The sequence below is a fragment of the Ambystoma mexicanum genome, chromosome 1q (assembly GCF_040938575.1).
Source record: "Ambystoma mexicanum isolate Mex_15411 chromosome 1q, UKY_AmexF1_1, whole genome shotgun sequence".
NCBI classification, from domain to species: Eukaryota; Metazoa; Chordata; class Amphibia; order Caudata; family Ambystomatidae; genus Ambystoma; species Ambystoma mexicanum.
In genome coordinates this window covers 1245111716-1245132525 of record NC_090922.1, presented here as the reverse complement: position 1 = coordinate 1245132525, position 20810 = coordinate 1245111716, and the positions used below count along the sequence as shown (strand labels likewise).

At 47.8% G+C, this 20810-nt stretch overlaps 1 protein-coding gene across 6 annotated transcripts in view; it reads left to right on the top strand.

Moving 5' to 3' along the window:
- Positions 1 to 20810, top strand: part of PATJ (PATJ crumbs cell polarity complex component) — a 3332662-nt gene that overhangs the window by 69437 nt on the left and 3242415 nt on the right. For all 6 annotated transcript variants that reach the window (XM_069642041.1, XM_069642043.1, XM_069642045.1 and 3 more), the window contains exons 2-3: positions 3751 to 3807; positions 3906 to 4087. In XM_069642041.1, coding sequence (XP_069498142.1) covers positions 3786 to 3807; positions 3906 to 4087 — 204 coding nt within the window. In that variant the 5' untranslated portion in view covers positions 3751 to 3785. The remainder of the gene's footprint in view (positions 1 to 3750; positions 3808 to 3905; positions 4088 to 20810) is intronic.

The following is a 20810-nucleotide window of genomic DNA, read 5'->3' as shown; positions in this document are numbered from 1 at the left end:
TAAGTTGTTGTATGTAAGAAAGTGACTATATGTATATTTTATTGGTATTGCTACATGTTCAAAAAAAACAATAAAGATAATATAAAGAAAACAAAGTTTGCTTCATGGATGGGCACTGCTTCAGATCTGGTGTTGGCGCAAAGGACACCAATCTAGAGATTTCCTCCCAAATTTGATTGAGTATAGTTCACTCCTGGTAGTCCTGGTTTCTGTTCTTTGTTATACTCCTTTTTAAGAAGATCATACTTTTGTTAATTACGTGGAAGATGTTGTATCTTATTTTCACTATGGACCCTGTGACATTCTGTTTGAAATTGAAGACCAATTTTGATCTGTCTAGGGCTACCAGATCTAGATTTCAATCCTCTAAAATTTGACCTGGGCTATGTCCTCTGTGGATGTAACACTCACTTGGGGGATTTCAGAGAGCAGTGCCAATATTTTGCATCGATTTTTAAGGCACCCAAATCAAGATTGAGAAGCCGATACTAGGCCAATTTTGTAAGACCCCTCCTAATTCATACATAATGATTGATGATGGCTGCATGGAACAGCCTTTGGATGATGGTCTTTATTGTCCACTTTGTGGGGTCTTGGTGAGTCACACACCCGGATAGGCAATAGATGTTCTGAGTGGGTCTTGTTTATAGGTTGGGCTTGTCTAATTTGAGATGCCAATGTTATTTCTATAGGCAAATTGTCAGGTTGAGTTTCAACCTGGGCTTTTCGTCTTCTTGTTTTCATTGGATTTCCTTTTACCGAGTTGGCTTTTGGCTTTTTTATTCTGAGGGGCCTCGTTGGCACTTTCCGCTTGTAAGTTCGGTGCTTTTCTATTCACTGGAGGACTTTAGTATTTGGAAAAACATGTTTGAGCTCTGTATTTTATATCTAGCTTGATTCTTCAAATTCTTCTTCTGCTGATTTGGATGGTTTCCCTTTTTGGCTTTGTTTTTCCTTGGGTCAGTTTATGGTTTCTCTCTGGGGGAGGTTGTATGGATCGCCTCTGAGGTTTGCCTAATTGTTTTTTGAATGGTCCCCTTCTTCGAACTAGTCACCACACAGATTACTGAATATTCCACAGACTGGTGTTGGGGCACATTCGACCTTGATTCTAATTGATGGTTGGTTTGAATGCTCTAGTGGTGCGGTTGTTTAGGATCTGATCTAGATGTAGCTAATTTCTAGCCTGTTTAAAATTACTTTATTTGGGTGAATTCATGCATTACCCATGTCATGTTGTCATATTATCGCAGAAGAGTTTATAAAACCATGTTTAGCAGCTGTATTAATGCATTCCCTAAGATATTTTTCTCATTACCCTTATAAGTAGTTTGGAGGACTGAGGTATCAGGAGATTGGAGCTCCTTCTAGCTTGGGATTCTGACATTTTGGCTCAAATACGATCTCTGTTTTACTGTGGAAACACGTCTTAATAAATAACTGTGATATTTCTGAGGGTTGTTCATTTAAATTAGCTCTGCTCTCCCGTTCCAAACTTTGACAAAGACTTAGTAGAAATATTTTCGATCACGTGGCCCCCCTGGAGGACCGGGCTTGATTCTGCTCTGTTCCACCTAAGCTCTCCTTCTGGGAGGCTGAGATTATCCAGGCATGGCTGACAAATGTGTCCCACCATAGTGTTTGATCGCAGGGAGAGGAATTTTTTGTTGATTTCAAAATTAAAAACTGTTCACTGTGGACAGCTTTCCCTGCTCTTTGTGGAAACCACCTTCTAAGCCCACTTCACCTCTGCTACCTTTACTCCTTAGATTGTACATTGTTGAAGGTTTTGGCTGTAAGGAGTGGCTGTAGAACATAATCAATCTGTACTCGCCACTTAGTCCGTATGCTGGTCAGGGTTTTAGAGCTACTGCTCCCTCTGCCCCATGCTAGACTGTACCTGACTGTGCAGTTTGTGCTGTGGGTTTTTTATTTTGTCCCCACTCCCACAACACGCACTAGTCCGAAATGAGCTAGTGAGCATTTCCAGCACAGGGAAAGCAACAGCAACGAGTCTGCCCAATTCCGTGACTGCATTTGTTGTGCACTGTACCCGCACACCCCTTAGAGGGGACATGGGTATACCTTACATGGCTCTTGGGGACATTCTCCTCAATGGTTCCTCATGGGACTGGGAGTTGAGTGACATGGCGTCAGTGCTCTGAACGCTATTACTGGACCCAGTCATTTTGCTGTCCTTCCTGGCTTCTGGCATCCTCCGCCCATTGGCGCTGCCACCTTGCCCAGTGTATGCATGCGTGGGAGACCACTATCCTTTTGTCCGCATTCGCTGTACACTGCATCCTGCCGTTGCTAGGGCAATGCTCAACCAAACTTTGTTCTGGTGTGTCAACTTCTTTTGGACACTTTCTCCTTTTGTCTCTCTCCTCCGTCTCCCACTCTGTGGAGTTTTGCCCTCCCCTGATCTACTTAATTTTTATGGTGGTTCCTTCTTGGCTCTTGCCTTGCCGCTTCTCTCCTACTGATGCCAGTCACTCCTCTTTTTCTTGTTTTTCCCAGTGCTCCTTCCGCAACTTGTTTTGTATTTATATAGTGGTCCCCAGTCCAGTGCCCTGGACTGTTCCTGCACCACGTTAATCTGGGGTACCTGCCTGGTACCACAACACGTGCCTTATGGTCACGGCATAGAGCCTGGCCTGCTTCCTTGTACCACACGCGGTCATCTGCAACTTTGTGGCGTTATGCCTGGTTTCTTCACCCAGGAGAGCAGGTAAAAAGCACTAAGTCTGTGGTTCTTGATAGTACTTCAGCGAGTCCGCAACTGCACTTGACTGTGAACTTTGCATCTTTATTTGATTCTCCTGCAGGGGATGAAAAGCTTCTCATCGCTCTAGTATTTCTTTCCAGTGGCCTTTCCTACCCTGCAGGAGCCAAAGAGTATGAGGCTTGTTGGCATGTGATGGCAGCCCCTACAAGACTATACTTGCATATGGTGACTTATTAGGCATATGATGCCTTTACGCTGGCTTTTGAGGCTGCCGTTGACACATGGTGTGACTTGTAAGGCTGTACCTTTCATGTAGCGGGATATGAGGAATCTGAACATATTATTGAGAGATTCGGGGCAGAGATTGGTACATAATGTAGTTCTTTTGCATATGGTAACTATACGAGGCAAAGGATGGCTGCATTTGGGACAGAACTTCATACATGACAGTCAAAATCTATTGGCATTGCCAATTCATGTTCTTCTATTGAAAGTCCGTATTCAAGAGTTAAGAAAAATGCTGAAAATCTCACGAGAGACATAATTCATTCACACGCACAACACCTGGCTTGTAAAGTAAGCACTATATATGCATATATTTCATATTAATTTATACAGCTCTATTAATTCTCTTACCATGAATTATACATACTTCAATCAACTGCTGAACATTTAAATACTAAACAGGTTCAGTTTGTCATTAATTGCCCTATTCATGCGGCATTCAGAGTATGGCTCAATGGAGACCATTTACACCGGTGAACTATTGTTACAGAGGAATTACCTGCTTCATTTGTACTGTGCACATTAAAATGAATCGCCTTCACAATGTCATGAATTTATTAAATTATGCTACAGATTAATCCATTTATGCTGATGTAATGTTGTACAAAAGCCAAGTATATGCTACCCATAAGACTTCCATTTAGAATTTGGTGTAAACATGACAAAACATAACCTTATGATGTGTTTTAGGCAGAGATCCGTTTTTAAGATTTCGTCCTTTTGCTTTTCTCCACTAGGGATTCTAACGACCAATCTACTTTAAACTGACGTCATGCCTGAAAATCCAGTTACAGGTATATGTATTGTTGCAGTACATTTTTGATAATTCTACACAGTAGCAATCTAAATTTCATTCATTGTTACGCTTAGCTAACAGATTTCACCCCTACAGGCGTTTCTACATTGGATAGACAACAGGTGCTTCAGATCACAGATCGTCTGCAGAAAAAATTGAGGGAAAAAGGAGATACTTCTCAGAATGAAAAATTTAATATTTTACGTGACACGCTTAGAAGTCCATTGTTCAACCAGATACTAACTGTTCAACAGTCCATTCGGCAATTAAAGGAACAAGTGAGTAAAAGGGTTTGGCTGTAAAAGAATGTTTAAGATAATCTGTGTGAATTTTCAACAGTGAAAATCAAATGCTATTTTATACAATAATTGAGTTTGAAGATGGTAGTGCTTGATTTTGTCTCACATATTAACAGTAGCCAGTCCTGTATTGTCGGAGCTGTTTGTTTCCATTTCTGTGCAATCGCCAGCCATGCCGCTATCAGCAATATTGTTAGTGCTCTTTTCTGTGTTGTTGTGGGTGTTTTCAATCCCAATTCCCACATTGCACACAACCAGATTTTGTCCCCCATTTGTTACATTCCCTGGAATATTTCTTGCATCTGTTTCTTAATCTCCACCCAGAATGATTGTATTATTGGACAGCTCTTCGATATATGTGACCAGTCGCCCACAGCCTTACATCCCCTCCAGCATTGGTCTGATGTTTGGGGATACATTGCGTGGATCCTCTCTGGTGTTTAGTGCCATTGCAAAAGTACCTTAATCCACATTTCCCTTAGTTGTATAGAGCAAGTTCGTTTGGGGATATTTCCCTACAGGTACTCCCACTGCCTTCTTGGTATGGCTTCTCCCAATGTTTTCCCCCATTTCCTCATATAGCTCCACTGCACCCACTCTTTTTGATAATTCAAGAATTAGTAAATATTGGACACTATGCTTCTTGAGCCTGTGTTTGTAGTTCTAAATTATTCAAATGGAAAGTGGAGAGGGACCACCAAGTGTGCCAACTACAACAAGTTAGCGTGGGACTCTGGGAAAGATTATCCAAACTGAACTACAAAAAATATTTTGAAAGGCAACACGCAGGTGGGGACAAACCGGGGAGGCTGCTTGCATGGTTCTATAAGAATGAGACGCCAAGACCGGTAATTGGGGAGATAGCTGGGGGAAGAAGGCCAGATCTGGAACACCTAGGAGGGGGTGAATGAGGGGATCCTTAGGTTCTACAAACGCCTTTACAAAGACACGGGGAGGTAGCAGAACGGGAAATCCAGGAGACACTGGAAGACATAGGATTACCCAAACTGAATGAGGAAGAAAGGGATGACCTGGAGGCCCCAATCATGTTAGGACTAGAGACAGTAGTATTGCACCTACCAACTAGCAAAGCCCCGGGGTTTGACGGGCTCCCCATTGAATTCTACAAAACGTATAGAAAAGAAGTGCTCCCCCCGCTGCTGGCTATGTTAAATGAGGCGTTCGAGAGGGGAAGATTGCCGGAATCCCTAAAGAAGGCCGTGATTATCCTGCTCCTCAAACCCAGCAAGCCGAGCACAGAATGCGGGTCGTACCGACCCCTATCATTGCTAAACCAGGATAGCAAATCCTTACAGCTGTGCTGGCAAACAGACTTAAAAGGGTAATAAACAAACTCATACCCCCCGACCAAACTGGCTACGTCCCGGGTAGGAATATAACCAACAAACCACAGAAGACTCCATCACATCATAGAACAGACAGAGGGCGACCATAGCGAAATGGAGATCGTCTCGCTGGATGCAATAAAAGCCTTTGATTCAGTGAAATGGCCTAGGATGATGGCGGCCTTGAAAGAATACGGGATGGGACCAGGGTACTTCAGGTGGGTGAAGATGGTATAAAGCTCCCCAACAGCTAGGGTCAAAACGGGTGTGATAATTTCAGATAAATGGTAACTCGGCAGAGGCACAAGGCAGGTACCCCATGTTTTATATCCTGCCCTTGGAACCATTAGCGATCTGACTCAGACAACAATATGGGGAGATTGGGATCCACACGAAGGGGGGACCGCACTTGATATCATTGTACGCTGATGTTGCTATACCTCCGCTTCCCTGAGGAAAACTTGCGGTATGTCCTGGATGTGACTGAGCATTATGCGACCCTTTCAGGCATAGCATTAAACCCCAAAAAGTCAAGCATGTTCCCCCTGGGGAGATGCAGAGGGGTCCCACAGGGGAACCTACCTATCCTGCAGATACCCTGGCAGACTAGAACAATCAGATACCTAGGGATTAATGTATACCACACTATTGCAGACAAATATAAATACAACCTAGAGAGGGCGATGGAAGGAATCGAGAACCGCATGGGGTTCTGGGCGAAACTTCCCCTGGCCATGGTGGGTAGGGCGGCTCTACTCAAGATGGTGGTCCTGCCCAGGCTGTTACACTTCACGAATATCCCATACATGCTCCCCAAACCCTTTTTTACGAAACTCCAGAGCTTATGCAGGGGCTTCATATGGCATAACACCAGAAATAGGGTGGCCCTATGGAAACTGCAGAACCCGTGTGACAAAGGGGGCATAAACGTGCCGAATTTTGAGATGTACCACTTAGCGGGGCAGCTCCAATACGTGGCCAGATGATTGTCGGAAGTAGAAATGGCAGAGGCCAGCTAAGGGACTGTGCCCCATTCTTTTAAAATTAACTGATATGGCTACCCAAATCAAAGATGCGAGGACGAGCGAGACTGCTGGAACGAGGTTGGAATACTTGGCGCAAGGCGTGCCAAGTAGTGGGTAACCGGACCCCATGCTCCCCGCAGATACCACTTGTAGTGCTATGCGGAGAGGACGAGCAAATAAGGGGGATCCGCAAATTCTGGGAACCGGTGGCCCTCGCGACTCTGGGAGACCTATGGTAAGAAGGGGAGGTATTAGGCTTCCAAAAGATAATGGAGGAAACCAGAATACACATAGGACAACACATTACATACATCAGAATCATCAAACGAGTGAGAGAAAAGTGGCCCGAGATAGTACTGTCAGAACAACCCGACATGACCATTGAAACGATGTATGATATCTCGGAGGGCGGGCACGAAATGTCCCGAATTTACGAACTATTGATGTGCAGAGTGGGCAAGGAGTTGCTCCAATTGAGGAGGGACTGGGAGGAGGAGATGGGAGAACCTATGCAGGGTGGGCAATGGGAAAGAGCCCAGCAATATCATAAGAAGGTATCCCGGAATGCAAGGCTGCAACAGATCCAGTTATGTTACCCCCAGGGCATATATGAACCCCAGTAAAATTGCAAGGTTTGGAAGTACAGGGACACAGAAATGCCCCAAGTGCCGGGAGGTGGATGCCGGGATGATTCACATGTTTCGGGCATGCCCGGAGGTGGGAAGATTCTGGGAGGAAGTCAAACACCCGTCCCGGAAGGAGTTCAAGTTAAGGGTGGATTCAGTATGGGCATGCATGCTGGGTGCATTCACTAGACCACGTAACCTAAAGCATATCAGCAAACTGAAAGATCTGACTTATATCCTGTCCAAACAGAGAATTGCTATGACCTGGAAAGCTGCCCAAAGACCTAGACTAGAGGTGTGGTGGAATGACCTCTTGAATGGGCAGAAGCGGAGACGGTGGCATGGTACGAAGCAGTCAGCAGGGGGGGGGGGAGAGGAAGCGGACCCCCTGATAGCATGGAGACAAATGGTGGCTAAGATGGCGGGACTCTCACATGTCGAATCTAGTGAAGGCGACACGTCTGGTAATAGTGAAGGAGACAAACCCTAAGAAACCAATTTCGCGGCATTGTAGTGGGCGCTCGAGTTAACGGGGAGGGAGGGGGAGGATTGTAACATGTTGATGTAATGATAAGTAGCAAGTATATGGAAATGTCCTATATGTTGGATAAGTTTGGTGTGTTGTTTAAAAAAAAAATATTCAAATGGCGTTAATTGTCTCGTGGCTGCCTCTTTTGATTTTTGGGGAGTTTAGCCAATGATTCAATTGGGTATACTTAAATCTGTCTCCCTCCTTCAAACCTATTTCCTGCAGGCTTTCCCTGAATTTCTTAAAAAATTGACCCATAAACATGTCTCTACTCTCTCCCACTTCCGAAATGCTTCTTTTTCCATTCCTGGTTGAAATTCTGTGTTTCCAAAATCGGGCAAAATGGGGATGGTTTCACTGATAGTGCACCCCTTTACGTATCCCTGTACCAGGTCTCTATTCCTACACCCAGTAGCTTGCTGGTCCTGGTGTTCGGGTGTCTCTTGTTTTTGGCAATCCACAGGATTCCCTGGTGGGGGTGAGGGTTCCTGAGACCCCCCTATCCTGTCTTGCTCAAATTTGATGTTGGTCTCCCGTTAGCCATTCCCTCATCACCTGTAATTGTGCCGCTTCGTAGTATCTAGAGAAGTGCGGGAATACCATGCCCTCCCCCTTATTCCTCGGTGCCGTGAGCGTGGCCATTGCTACCCTTGGAGTCTTTCTCTTCCATATGTATAAGATAATGGCCTTGTTCATTGAGCAAACGAAGGTTATCGGAACTCTATGGTAATGCCTGAAAGTAATACATTAGTCTAGGTAGCATCACCATCTTTACTGTCGTCTTTCTCCCCCACCATGTTATTGTGAACGGGTTCCATTTGATCAGCGCTCTTCTGATTTTATTTCCAGTAGCTGTGGATACTTGGCCCCATACATAAGCTCTATCTTTTTGTAAGAGTTGGGTACGCAAAGCCCTTTTCCGCTTGCTTCAGCTGTGTGTTCGATTCCAGTCTTTTCATTACCTCTGGGTCCTCTGATTAATTTAGCATCTCAGATTTTTGCCTATTGATTTTTAATCCTGAAATCACCCCGAATGTTGTCAATGATGATGCAATTTCTGATATAATAAGGAAAAATACATCATGTATTTTGTGATCTACAGCTGGATTATCACTCACTTATACAATTGTTAAACAGTCCTCATTCCTCAAGGAATTCCTGGATCTCACTCCTGAGAGCAGCCCAATGCTGCCATAAACCAAAAGTTTGTCCACCATTCCCGTATATCGGCTGCGGTCAGGGTTTTCCAGTTCCATGATACTACTACGTGTGCAGTTACTAGGAGATGAGTTATCAGTTCAGAAGAGTTTGCTCCCATCTTGTAGTGTGCCTCAGAATATTCATCTCTCAAAAGTATCACCCGGGGTTCAGCTGATAAATCGACTCCACTTATCTTTTTAATGTGTGCCAACGCTTCTATCCAGTGCGACTGTATTAGGGTGCACGACCACCAAATATGATACAAGTTACCTGGGGTATGTCCGCATCTCCAGCAATTTGAGGGAACGGCTGGATTCATTTTGTGAAGTCTGTAAAGGGTGAGATAACATCTATTCCTTGGTTTAAAACTATTTTCTTTCAGTTGCACATAGCTGGAGGACTTCCCTGCCATCCTAATTTGTCAATTGGGGCATTCAGATCTTCTTCCCGTTTAGCCATATATGTTTGGGGAGGTTTAAAACTACGAGTATTGTGTAATTTTGTCGTGTTACTTTTGGCATGGTTTGCCACCTTATTCGCAATCCAATGTTAAGTTGGATGTAGCCATACCTGTCAACATCCTGTATCATAAAATCCTGTTTGCATTTGTCAAATGTTAAAGGTTGTGAATCTTCAAATAACTGTCCTAGTCTCTCTAACCCACCTTCTATCTTCCCACCTTCTATCCAGCGAGTAGCGAGTAAATCTTTCAGTTTGTTGTACTGGGGGGGGGGGGAACGCCAATGTACTCCATATACATGTAAGGGGAGAAGGAAAAGTAGTCCCTGCATATATGCGAGCAGCCCTGTTCAGTAATCCAAAGAAACCCTAGTTGATGGGAGTAACTGTATTACAGGCGAGCACCACTCATGTGAGGGAACCCCAATTACAAATTGTTCAATATCCTGTCCTTAAGAGCCTGTGTACCATTCATGCTATCCAGTAGGGGAGCTTGCTGTGCCACATATGAGTAACCTTCTAAATCTGGGACCGCTAACCCTCCTTTCTCCCTTGCCACCATTAGCATATGTTGGGATATTCTCAAAAATGTCTTCGTCCATATAAACCTAAACAACTGATTTTGAAGGTCCCTGATTACTTACTTTGGGATCCAGATTGGAAGCGTCTGAAAGACATTTAACAACTTCGGTACTAGGGTCATCTTAATTGCAGTCACTCCCCCTAACCATGAGATCTCTGTATTCTCCCAACGTGCCAGGTCTGCTTTAGGAAAGGATACAAGACCCAGGATGTTAATAAAATATAATCGATTAATGTTTCTAAGAGTGCCCCATTCAGTTTAATTTGTGTAGTTGCGTGAATACTCTATTGATAAACAGAGGGCCAAATCTAAACCCCATCAGCACCTAAAGAGATACTGAGTCCATTCTTCAAATGCTTTTTCAACCAATTCCCGGTTACCCTGTCATGCCAATTCTATCACATCCACAGCTCTCTGAATATTATCGTGCACCTGTTTGGTCATATCCAATGATGTCGGGAAGAATATCTGCCAAACTGGGCACCAGAATCTTAGAATAGAGTCGATAATCGTAATTGAGGACCACATTGAAATCTTTGCCAGGTTTGCCTATCGGTGTTAGCAAAGATTCCCCCGTTGTGGGTGTAATCGCCCCAATTTCTGTGTGTTAAATAAAGTGGGTAGATGTAAGGCCAATGCCATTGAGAATTTCTTATAAAATAAAGCTGAAAAGCCATCTGGGCCTGGTGCTTTACTGGTAGGGAGCGTACGAAGGGCACTGGTAACCTCTTCCACTGTTATCGGGGTCTCCAACCTCTGTCTATTTTTTGTTCAGAAATCGTCATGAATACATTCTTTTTGGTTTGAGTTATGCCTCAAACAACTGTGTGTAATAGTGTGATTGAATCTACATCTTTGTGGACTCGTCTTCAAATATCTTTGTGGACTCGTCTTCAAATAAGCAACCACTATGACCCTTACTATTAGTAATAGTATTGGCAGATCCCTGGGTACTCAATTTGTATGCCAAGATCCGAGAGGTTTTACTGGAGGTGCTAAAATAGAATTGTTTAGTTTTAAGTTTTATGGTAAATATATGGTAAATATACGATGCCCAAAGCGCTTTGAGTTTGGCCCTCGCATCTTTCAAATCTCTATGTTCTACGAGACCATCCATCTTAAATCAAGAATCCAAATCCTGTGCTCTTTTTTTTTTTTTTTTCCCACTTCTAATCTGAGTCATTAGCATGCACTTCCTTGCAGAAGCCAAGCTGATGAGTTTGCCACATATTGTGGCTTTGAAGGCGTCCGAAATAGCCATTATTGGGGTTCTGCAACATTATCACTAAAGTACTGGGAGATCCTCTCAGAAATGGATGTGCAGTACACCACATCCGCTAAAAGTGAGTCATTCAATTTCCATAAAGTGGTTTTCCTGGCCTCTGCCACATATGCATCTAACGGAATCATTATTGCGGAATGGTCGTACACCACCACTAAATTTTATATTGGCGTCATGAATTCTAGGAAGTAGAGAAAGTTAAACCAAAAAATTATCAATTTGAGAGAAACTACGGTACACAGTAATTGTAGGTCATCAATCGCCTTTCTAAGGGAAATTGATTTAGAGGAGCCCGCTGCGGTAGTGGGACCCGATCTGTCCATCTCTGTCAAGCACTACATTGAAATCTCCACCTATAATGGGATCCCCTTTTTGGAATTGTGAAATGTGTGGGGAATATGAGAGTATAAAATTCATGGTTTTGATATGGACTATACGTTAAGACCTAGGTCAGCTCCTTGCTGCCAACCCAGGTGTGAAGACCTAAATACCTCCCCTGAGCGTTTTTAATTACCTTCATCTTCTCAAAGTGGAGGGAATGGTTAATCAAAATTGCGACCCCCGCTTTCTTTTGCGGAGGTGAAGTGAATATTCATGTGGAAACCATTTAGACTGAAGAAATGGCCCTTCTCTGGCTAACGGGTGGGTTTCCAGAGTCAAAGCAATATCGGTTTTCAATTCAATCAGCTTGGAAAGCACATTCTTTCATTTTCTTGGACAGTGGTCGAAGTGGGTAGGAGTGGAGCTCCTCTACTTTGAGAAAAAATAAAAAAGTGAAAAAAAAATTACTGTCCCCTTACTTTTATTTTAAAAAAGAAACCATTCCAGAACGGTTTTGTTTTCAAATAAAAGTGTAGGAAGAAGTTGAAACGTGCACTTTATTGCACAACACTGAACGTTCCCTTACACAGCAAGTGTGTTTGGGGGTTTAGATGGGAGGGGAGTGGCTACGGGTTTTGTGAGGAGCGGGGTCAGGCCAGCAGGGTACATAGTTCCACTACTACTTTTCTTACACTTTGTCCACTGCTTGGGGGAATTAAGCCCTTGCACGCTCAGCAACAGAATCCTAAAATCTCCTAATCCTGCCATGTTTTCTCATCATCACTATCTCCTTTTAAACAGAGTAAAGCAATTGTGTGATATCTCCCTTCGTGGCTGGCTGAGCCTCCTATTCGGTAGCTGGTGACTCAGTTGTAACTACTGTTGAAGCCTGGAGTAAGTCCTTTAATAGAGGCTGCAGATTTATCTTTTGTTTTGCTGGCCTTCATGGTGTATTCTGCTGTTGCTGGAAAAACGGACCGTTGTGGTTTGGCTGTAGCACTCTGTCGCGCCTAACCTACCAAGGCAAGGAAGGAGGAGGGAAGGCGAGGAGAGTCATCTTCTATGGACAATGTAGGTCGTACCCCCTGTGACAAACCTGAACTAAATGCAGACTATTCTTTTTTTAAAAATAAAATATTTTATTGTTTTTCATAACAAGGTCGAAAAAACCACAAAACAAGAAAACAAAAACAAAAGAAAAGGACAGCAAAAGCATTACAGAACAGCATCCCCAGTCAAAGCTCTGCCAAGTATTAATGTCACTGGCCACCATCGTTCCTCCCCCCAGGCCTGCTCTCAAGCCAGCCATACAATGACTACCAGCGTCTGGCCCTCAGGGCCCATATTCTTCCCATTTCCCCCATATTTTGGATGCTTTAGTTGGGCATCCTCTCCTACTGTAGATCCGTCGTTCCATCATGGCACACAAGTCCATATACAGTACCCACTGCTCCAGGGTCGAGGGGTCCGGGACTCCCCACTTTTGTGCAATGTTACGTTTCATTAGGGCCGCCACGGTATTCAAAAGCAGTTTTTCGCATTTATTGGAATCGGATTCATCAGGCACCCCAAGGACCAGGACCCGTGGGTCCAGTTTGATAGAGCGAGTGAGTACCCTAGACAGTTCCTTGCAGCAATCGTTCCGAAAGACGTGGATCTGGGGGCATGATCAAAGGATATGAAAAAGTTCCTTCTTCCTCTCCACACCGGAGACAGTTTGGGTTTGTTGCCCTCCTCCAGCCATACAGGGTGGTCCTAGGGTTGTACACCATGTGCAGGATCTTAAGCTGCACAAGCCTCAACCTGGACGAGATGGTCACCTCCCGTGGATGCATTAAAACCTGTACCCAGTCCTCTGAAGCTATTTCACCCACATCCCTTTCCCATTTGGTCTTTAGTCGCAGTAATTCGGGGGTAGCAAAGGATGTGATGGTGTTATAAAGGATGGACGTGCATTTGGCGGGAATGTAGGCTGGGAGTATATTACGTTCTATGGGTGTGTAGTCTGGGACTACCTCCTCCAGAGGTATTTGGGTTCGCAGAGCGTGAATCAATTGCATAAAGTGGTACCGCTCGGTATTTGGCAGTTGGAATTTGTCCTGTAAGTCTTCGAACGAGATTAACTTCCCGTCCCTCAGGATGTCTTCTACCCTCAAAATTCCTGCTCTCACCCAGCGCGGCCACGGTTCGAACTTCGACATTTCTTTCAGGTTGCTGTTATGCCATAGGGGTTGCGGCGAGGTAATCTTGTTTCCCCACCCCACAAACGTGTGTTTGTGGGGTGGGGAAACAAGACGGCGGTGGTGTGCGACCCAATCGTCGGACGAGAGGGCGACTGTGGGGATTGGTATAATAGATGTATTGGATCTGTACATTGCATGGTGTCCACTTCAGCCTTAATGTGAGGCAGTCCCCGGTCACCGTGAAGCAGGTCATTGACCACTACAAGTTGTGAAGCCCAGTAGTAGGTTTGGGGGCGGGGTACTCCCATCCCTCCCTCCCAGATAGATCTCTGCAAAGTGCTCAAAGCTATACGTGACTGGCCTCCCCCCCCAGATGAGTTCCCTAAGAAGGGTTTCTATCCGGTTGAATTTGGAGGTGGGGATCGTAAGTGGGGCGTGCTGCAGGACATAGAGAAATCGTGGAGTGCCATCATTTTAAAGAGTGCCGCACTGCCCATGAGAGTCAGGGGGAGAAGCTTCCAGTGACGGATGTCGGCAGCAACCGGTCAGTGATCGGCTGGAGATTGTGCTTTGTGTAGGTGGTAAGATCACTCGTTATCCAGATTCCCAAGTATTTAAAGCCCTGCCTTTCCAACTGATACGGGCAATCCAGCGGGATGGCCTGTCACACCCCCCCTCCCCCCCCCTCCCACCTTTCACCGGGAAGAGTATGGATTTCTTCCAGTTAATATTCAACCCGCTAAACTCCCCGTAGTCCACGAGCATCCGGGTTACCAGAGGGCAGTTTCGAGTCGGTTCAGCCAGATACAGCAGAAGGACGTCAGCGTAAAGGGATATTCGATCTTCGTGTCCTTCAGGCCATCTGAATCCCGTCCATGCCCCACTCTGACGGAGCCAGAGAGCCAACGGTTCATTCGCAAGGGAAAAAAGGAGGGGGGGAAAGGGGACACCCCTGTCGTGTACCCCTGCCCAGGGGGAAGGATCGGTAAGTCCACCCGTTCACACTGACCCCTGCCTGTATGTTCGTGTAACAGTTTTACCCATCCCAGAAAGCCTTCTCCAGACCCCATGCGTACCATAATTTCCCAAAGGCTGTCCCACCGTATTGAATCAAATGCCTTTTCAAAATCAATTGCTAAAAGGGCCAGTGGAGTATCAAGAATAGGAGCCCGTTCTATCGCCAGATGGAGTCGGCGCAGATTCATTCGGGTTGATTTATGAGGCAGGAAGCCAGACTGATCTGGGTGTATCAGGGTGTCCGCCACCGGTTGGAGCCGGTTGGCTAAGACTTTGGCTTCACCATTAATTAACGAGATCGGCATATAAGAGGCATATATCTCCGGGGGTGTGTCCGGTTTAGGAATGACTACAATGTTAGCCTTACAAAGGTCCTGTGGGAGGGAACCCTGGTCTTGGGCGTTCAACAGCATCTGATGCAGGGGAGGTGCTATGTTGTTACTTCCTAACTTCTGCCAGATTTTGATCGGGAACCCGTTAGGCCCTGGGGTTTTCCCCGATTGCAATTGTCCTAGTGCCTCTGCTACTTCGGCTTCCGTGAGCTCAGTCAAGTACCTCCTTCTGTTGCTCCGACAGGGTAGGGATGTCTATGTTATCAAGGAGGGTTGGGTCAAAGGACAGAGTCGGAGCCTGATACAATTCCGCGTAGAATTGGGCAAAGGCCTCTGCTATGTCAATGTCTGACTGGCATCTCTCTCGCCTTGGGGTGAGGATCTCCCGGACACATTGCTGTCCTTCATCTCGCCTCTCCAGCCAGGCCAGCAGTTTCCCAGCTTTGTCCCCAACCTCATATATCCTTGCTCTGGATTCCCAGTGGGCTTGTTTGGCATTGTCTAGCATAAGGTTCCGGAGGCGTTCGGTGGCCCGTGTGAGGGAAGTGTGGGTCTGAGGGGTTGGGCCAAGGATATGGTCATTCTCCCAGTGGGTCACCACCTTCTCAGCCTCATCTATCTTCTGAAGCCTCTCCCTTTTCCTATTCACCATCCAGGAGATTATTTCACCTCGCAGCACAGTCTTATAGGCCTCCCATACCACCACTGGGTCGCTTTCGCCAGTATAGTTAATCTCAAAATATTCCGTCGAGATTTCCGTGAGGCGATCCACCAATTCCGGACAACCCAGATAAGTTATTCAGCTGCCACGTCCTAGGGGGGATCGTACCCTGCAGCCGCATCTCCATCACCAGAGGCGAGTGGTCAGAGATTCCCCTGGGAAGTAAGTGTGCCGAGATTATTCTGAAAAGCTCAGTGTGCGGAACAAATAGATAGTCAAGCCTAGAAAGGGAGCCGTGGGCGCCCGAGTGGAATGAATACCCTCTGGTTCCCGGGTGCAATTCCCGCCACACATCACAGAGACCCAAAGCGGATGCAAAGTTGGATAGTCCCGTGGGGGCATCTGGGTTACGGTGTCTAAGGTGGGATCGGTCCATGGTGTTATCGCATCATTAAAGTCTCCACCCGGAAACCACCTATCGGGTTGATACTTGCCCAACAGGGTGGTCAATTCCACCAGAAGTTCCTGCCCCAGACCCGGTGGGGAGTAGACCGAGACAAACCCAATGCCCCCCCAGCCTCCCACCCCCCTCCCCGAGTGTCCCAAGGACCAGCACATAATGACCCCTAGGGTCCCTCTCCACTTCTTGCGAGGCAAATGGGACGCGCTTATGTATAAGAATAAGGGTGCCCCTGGATCCCATGGTGTACCCAGAATGAAAGGCAGCCCTATAGTTGGTCCGCAGGAAGAGGTTAGTGTAAACCCGCAAGGTGTGTCTCGGTAAGCAGGGCCACATCGGGCGTGTATCTCTTGAGCAGTTGTTTAACTAAGCGTCGCTTAATCGCGGACCCCATCCCGTTCACATTCCAGGTGAGGACCTTAAGGGATCTGGGACATGTAGTCACCAGCAGTTGAGATTGGTCAGGTGCCCTCTAGCAAGAGCATAAGAGGGGCTGGCGAGTGAGATATGGGGGTAGAATCCCGGTGTGTGCCGGTGTAGTGAAGAATCAACAGTGACTGGTGACTGAAATGCTGACCGAGCGTGCTACGGTCCCAACTGACCAGGAACCCCGTCACTCCCTGAAACCTACAGGAGTAAACTGGCCCTGGGGTAACTAAAAACTCTTCCCAACTGTTCCCAACCTGCCCCTCCCCATACTCCACCCCAACTCGAAGTACCTGTCGCCATAACCTTGCTGACATTCAAAAACAGTTTGGTGCCAGCTCTAACAGTCCCAACTGTAGTTCAACAAAAAGTAAGAGTTTGGAGGGGGGGTGGCACCCAGACGCATGGGTATCAGTCCCCCGCTTACCACCCTGTGTATATATGAAATGCTGTATGTGGGTCGCCGAGGGCCTCCTGCAGTGTCGTCCATAAAGTGACCGCCTGCCGGCTGGAGGGTGAATCCACATCGGGGATCAGGGTGGGCTCCGTCATCCCAATCTCTCGGCCGGTCCAGCGGCGTTGGTGGTTGGTTTGGTATTCGCTGCTCCGGTGGTGGTCCAGGGTTTCTGTCTTTAGGGCCTCGGGATGTCGACCAGTCCCCTTCAATGTGCTGCTCCGCCCAGCGCCATGCCTCCCCGGGGTCATCAAAGTGGACCGTTGTCCCTTTGTGATAAATTTTCAGCTGTGCAGGGAAAAGCAAGCCATACTTGACACCAAGTGTTTGCAATTGTTTTTTAAGGTTTCCAAAGGATAGCCTCATCCTCTGTCCCTCCCTCGTGTAGTCGGGGGGTGGGGGGGGGTACAGGGGGCAGGGGGGGTTAGGCCATCCTGGACCCATTGAAAGTAATCGTGCCCTTCGAGCGTGCCAGTTGTAAAAGTGCATCCCGATCTCAGTAGTTTAAGAACCTTGCAATCACTGTGCGTGGAGGAGCACCAGGCAGCGGCCATCCTGTAGGCATATGGTGTGCTCTTTCTATAGAGAAACATTTTGAGAAGGATTGCAGGTCGAACAAGTCCGTTAGTAATTTTTCCATGCATGGTCCCTCCTCCTTTTTGGGGATGCCGAGTATGCGAACGTTATTCCGCCTGGATCTTCCATCGCCCTCTTCCACCCTTGCCTCCAGAGACTTAAGCTTAGTCAAGACCCCCTGGAGTTGTTGTTGTGTGTTATGTAAGCCATCTTCTGTATTTGAGATGCGCTGTTCTGCTTCTCCAGTACGTGCGGACAGTTTTTGTAAGTCATGCCTGAGGAGGGACACATCCAGGCTTATCTTCTGCTCCATGGATGAGCGATAGTCGGCTATGGCCACCATGATGTCTTTGATTGAGAGCGTGTGTGGGGAGTCAGTCTCCAGAGGGCTGCAGTTGGGGGTCAGCGGGCTGCGATGGAGGGACAGTGTATTGCTCAATCCTGTTTTGCAAGGTGGGTTTCTTCGTTTTTTCCTTGCCCATGGTTGCCACTTTGATCCTCTGATGTATTCTTACGGTGGAATTCCTGCCCTTTGAACTCTCAGATCCTTCCCTGGGCTGATCCCCCTTCCCCAGTGCACTTTTGGACCAGCGGCTTACTCCAGCAACCTGGGGAGGGGTGGTGCGTTTTAGGGTGGGGGGGGGGGCACAACGCCGTTGTTACTTGCTGTCGGTCCGTGGCTCTCTGTGCCCCTGGGTGATTTCTTCGGCGTTGGCGTGTGGGGCCCCCCCTCTGTGATGTTGTAGGGTGGAGCGTTCCAGGGTTAGGTACAGTGTGTTCGTCCCAGGCCCACTGCTTCTGTTATAATGCGGGGAAGGTATTGCGACGGGGTAGTTTAGCACTCCTTTCGACCCACCGCCCCGCTCCGCTTGGCGCTATTTCCAGTGGTGTGCCTGGGGTAGCCGCGCTGGTGCTTACTGGGTCGCCTCTTACCCTTTATTTAGGCCTCCCCAGGTCAGCCGGTCTGCACTTCCCGCTGTAGTCTCGGGTGGGCCCAAGCCCCGGACCCAGTATCCAGTCCTCCACCTCACTTGAGGTGGACCGGGACTGGGTATTGTCACTCCACTCCCTGCATTCAATGGTCCATCTTGTCCCTCTTTTCGCCAGGGCACTGCTCGATCCTCATGGAGGGGCGCCCTGTTGGCTCTCCGGGAGAGGCACTGTCCTGTTCTGCCTGCAGCTGTGTGTGTGCTTCTCCCACTCCCAGGGATGGCCAAGCGGCCGCAGGCCACCTTCAGCATTCGGAAGGCTCCAGTCCTCCTGCGGATCCGTCTCTCCTCGCTGGGGTGGACACCGCTCCACTCCCCCCCGGAGGCCCTCCTTTCACAGGAGCTCCCGGGACTCACCCAAAAGGCCACTGGGTACCGCGGGTGTGGTGAGCCGTGCAGCAGAGGAGAGCCACGGCAGGCACGGGTGTGCCGATTCCCCAGCCTTCGGCGAGGGCGCGCCGCTGCTTCTCCGCCCCCCCCCAATGCTGCCGGGCGTGGGTGTGCTCCTTCTGAGCCTGGGGGGGGCCGCCCATGCAGCTCTGATCCGGTGTCAAACAGAAGGCACTGAGGGCTCCGCTCCAGTCGCCTGGCTGCACCTCACAGCCAGAACAGGCTTGCCGCTCCGGGTCTCCTCCAGCCAGGTCTCCCAGCCCAGGTCATTGGCGCAAAGATCAGTTGGCGGCCATCTTGTGCCGAAAGCACCGCTCGCGTCCCAGATTTCGACACGCCGGGATTCAGGGCTGCCGGAACCTTCAGCCGTTAAACTTCCCGTGTGTACGGTGTGGAGCCTCAGCTTTCAGAAGGTCTCTTTGTTATACTGCTGGCGATCGTAAAACAGGCTGTAAATGCAGGATGTATAGAGCGGTGGCGGGAGCCGAGGAGACTCGGGTCCGCATTGCCCCGCAGTTGGCCACGCCCCCCCAAATGCAGACTATTCTTGGATGGGAACTCAAACACCCCAAAGGAGTCAGGACAGAGACTTGCGAATATTGAATAGGATTCCCTCTTGACAGTGCTTTACAAAAGAGTCCCACTTGAGGAGAAACTTGTGGCAGCGCTTTCGCCTTGTTCTGGCTGGGGGAGGGGCATGTGCAGAAGGGGTTCTCATCGCGTGAGTGGAATAGGGTGACCAACCAGATTCCGCTATCATGCCCGCGACTTCATATCAACAGCTGGTAGATCCCACAACAGGTTAGTGCTCGGTCACACCAGCTGTCCCTCTGCACTCAGGAGTTGCACAGGTTATCATCCCCCACAGGAGATTCACCGGTCTTACCACAGAGGAGAGGCCATACTATCTCCACTGCTGAGGGCCTTTAGGCAGCCCAATCTTCAACTGAGTCCCTCTCAGGGCTCCATTTGCTGTCTATTCACATCTGCATACTCACTCAGGAGCTCCTCCAACCTCTAGGTCCGGGAGGCCGCCCCACATCATGGCAACTCCGCTCAGAGCCAAGCAACCTCTGCGTTGCCAGACACTCGTCACCTTGAGTGGGAGCAGAGCGCTGGTCTCTTGTATCCTGTAAGCACTTCTCCGGATTCCTTCTCATGACAATGTCACTGTTTCTACCAGATAAAGGGCTCGATTCCACCCGCTCTCCTAGCTGAGTGCGGCCATCTTGGACCGCCGGGTCCTGCTCCTTTAAGTTTACTCACTCGTATTCAGCGTATGCTAGGCAAACTGCTTCTAATCCTCATCCCCACAGTTCACAGGGCTTCCGACACCGGGGCCTGTTGTAGCGAAAGCTAAAGACAACATCGTTCCATCAGAGATAGTTGTTTACTGGTAGGGCTAGAGAGCTTTCTGGTCTTGCGACTCCATCTGCCAGGCCACGCCCTCATAAGACTACATTTTGAGAGTTGGCAGCCAGAGAAATCAAATACGTGTCTAAAAACTAATAAGCACACAAATACGCTGAATGTGAGTGTCCCACATGGCCTCAATAATCGGCAGAAACTGTGAGAAAGTACAAGGATTTGTATTAAATGTAAGCAAAGGACTGGTTTGGTATGTTGTTGGGGACAGTCTAGGTTTCCCTAATCCCCAAGGTGACTATACATAGTTGATAACTGCCATCTAAAGGCTTGCTGGCTAAAGGTGAGGGCCCAAAGGCCAAAGGCATATCTATGGGATTACCTCCAGGGAGGGTTCTTCTAGGTGGAAACCTTTCCTAACACTCCCCAGAACGTATTGTGCTAATAACAGATGCCCTGGTCCGTTCTCCAACTGATT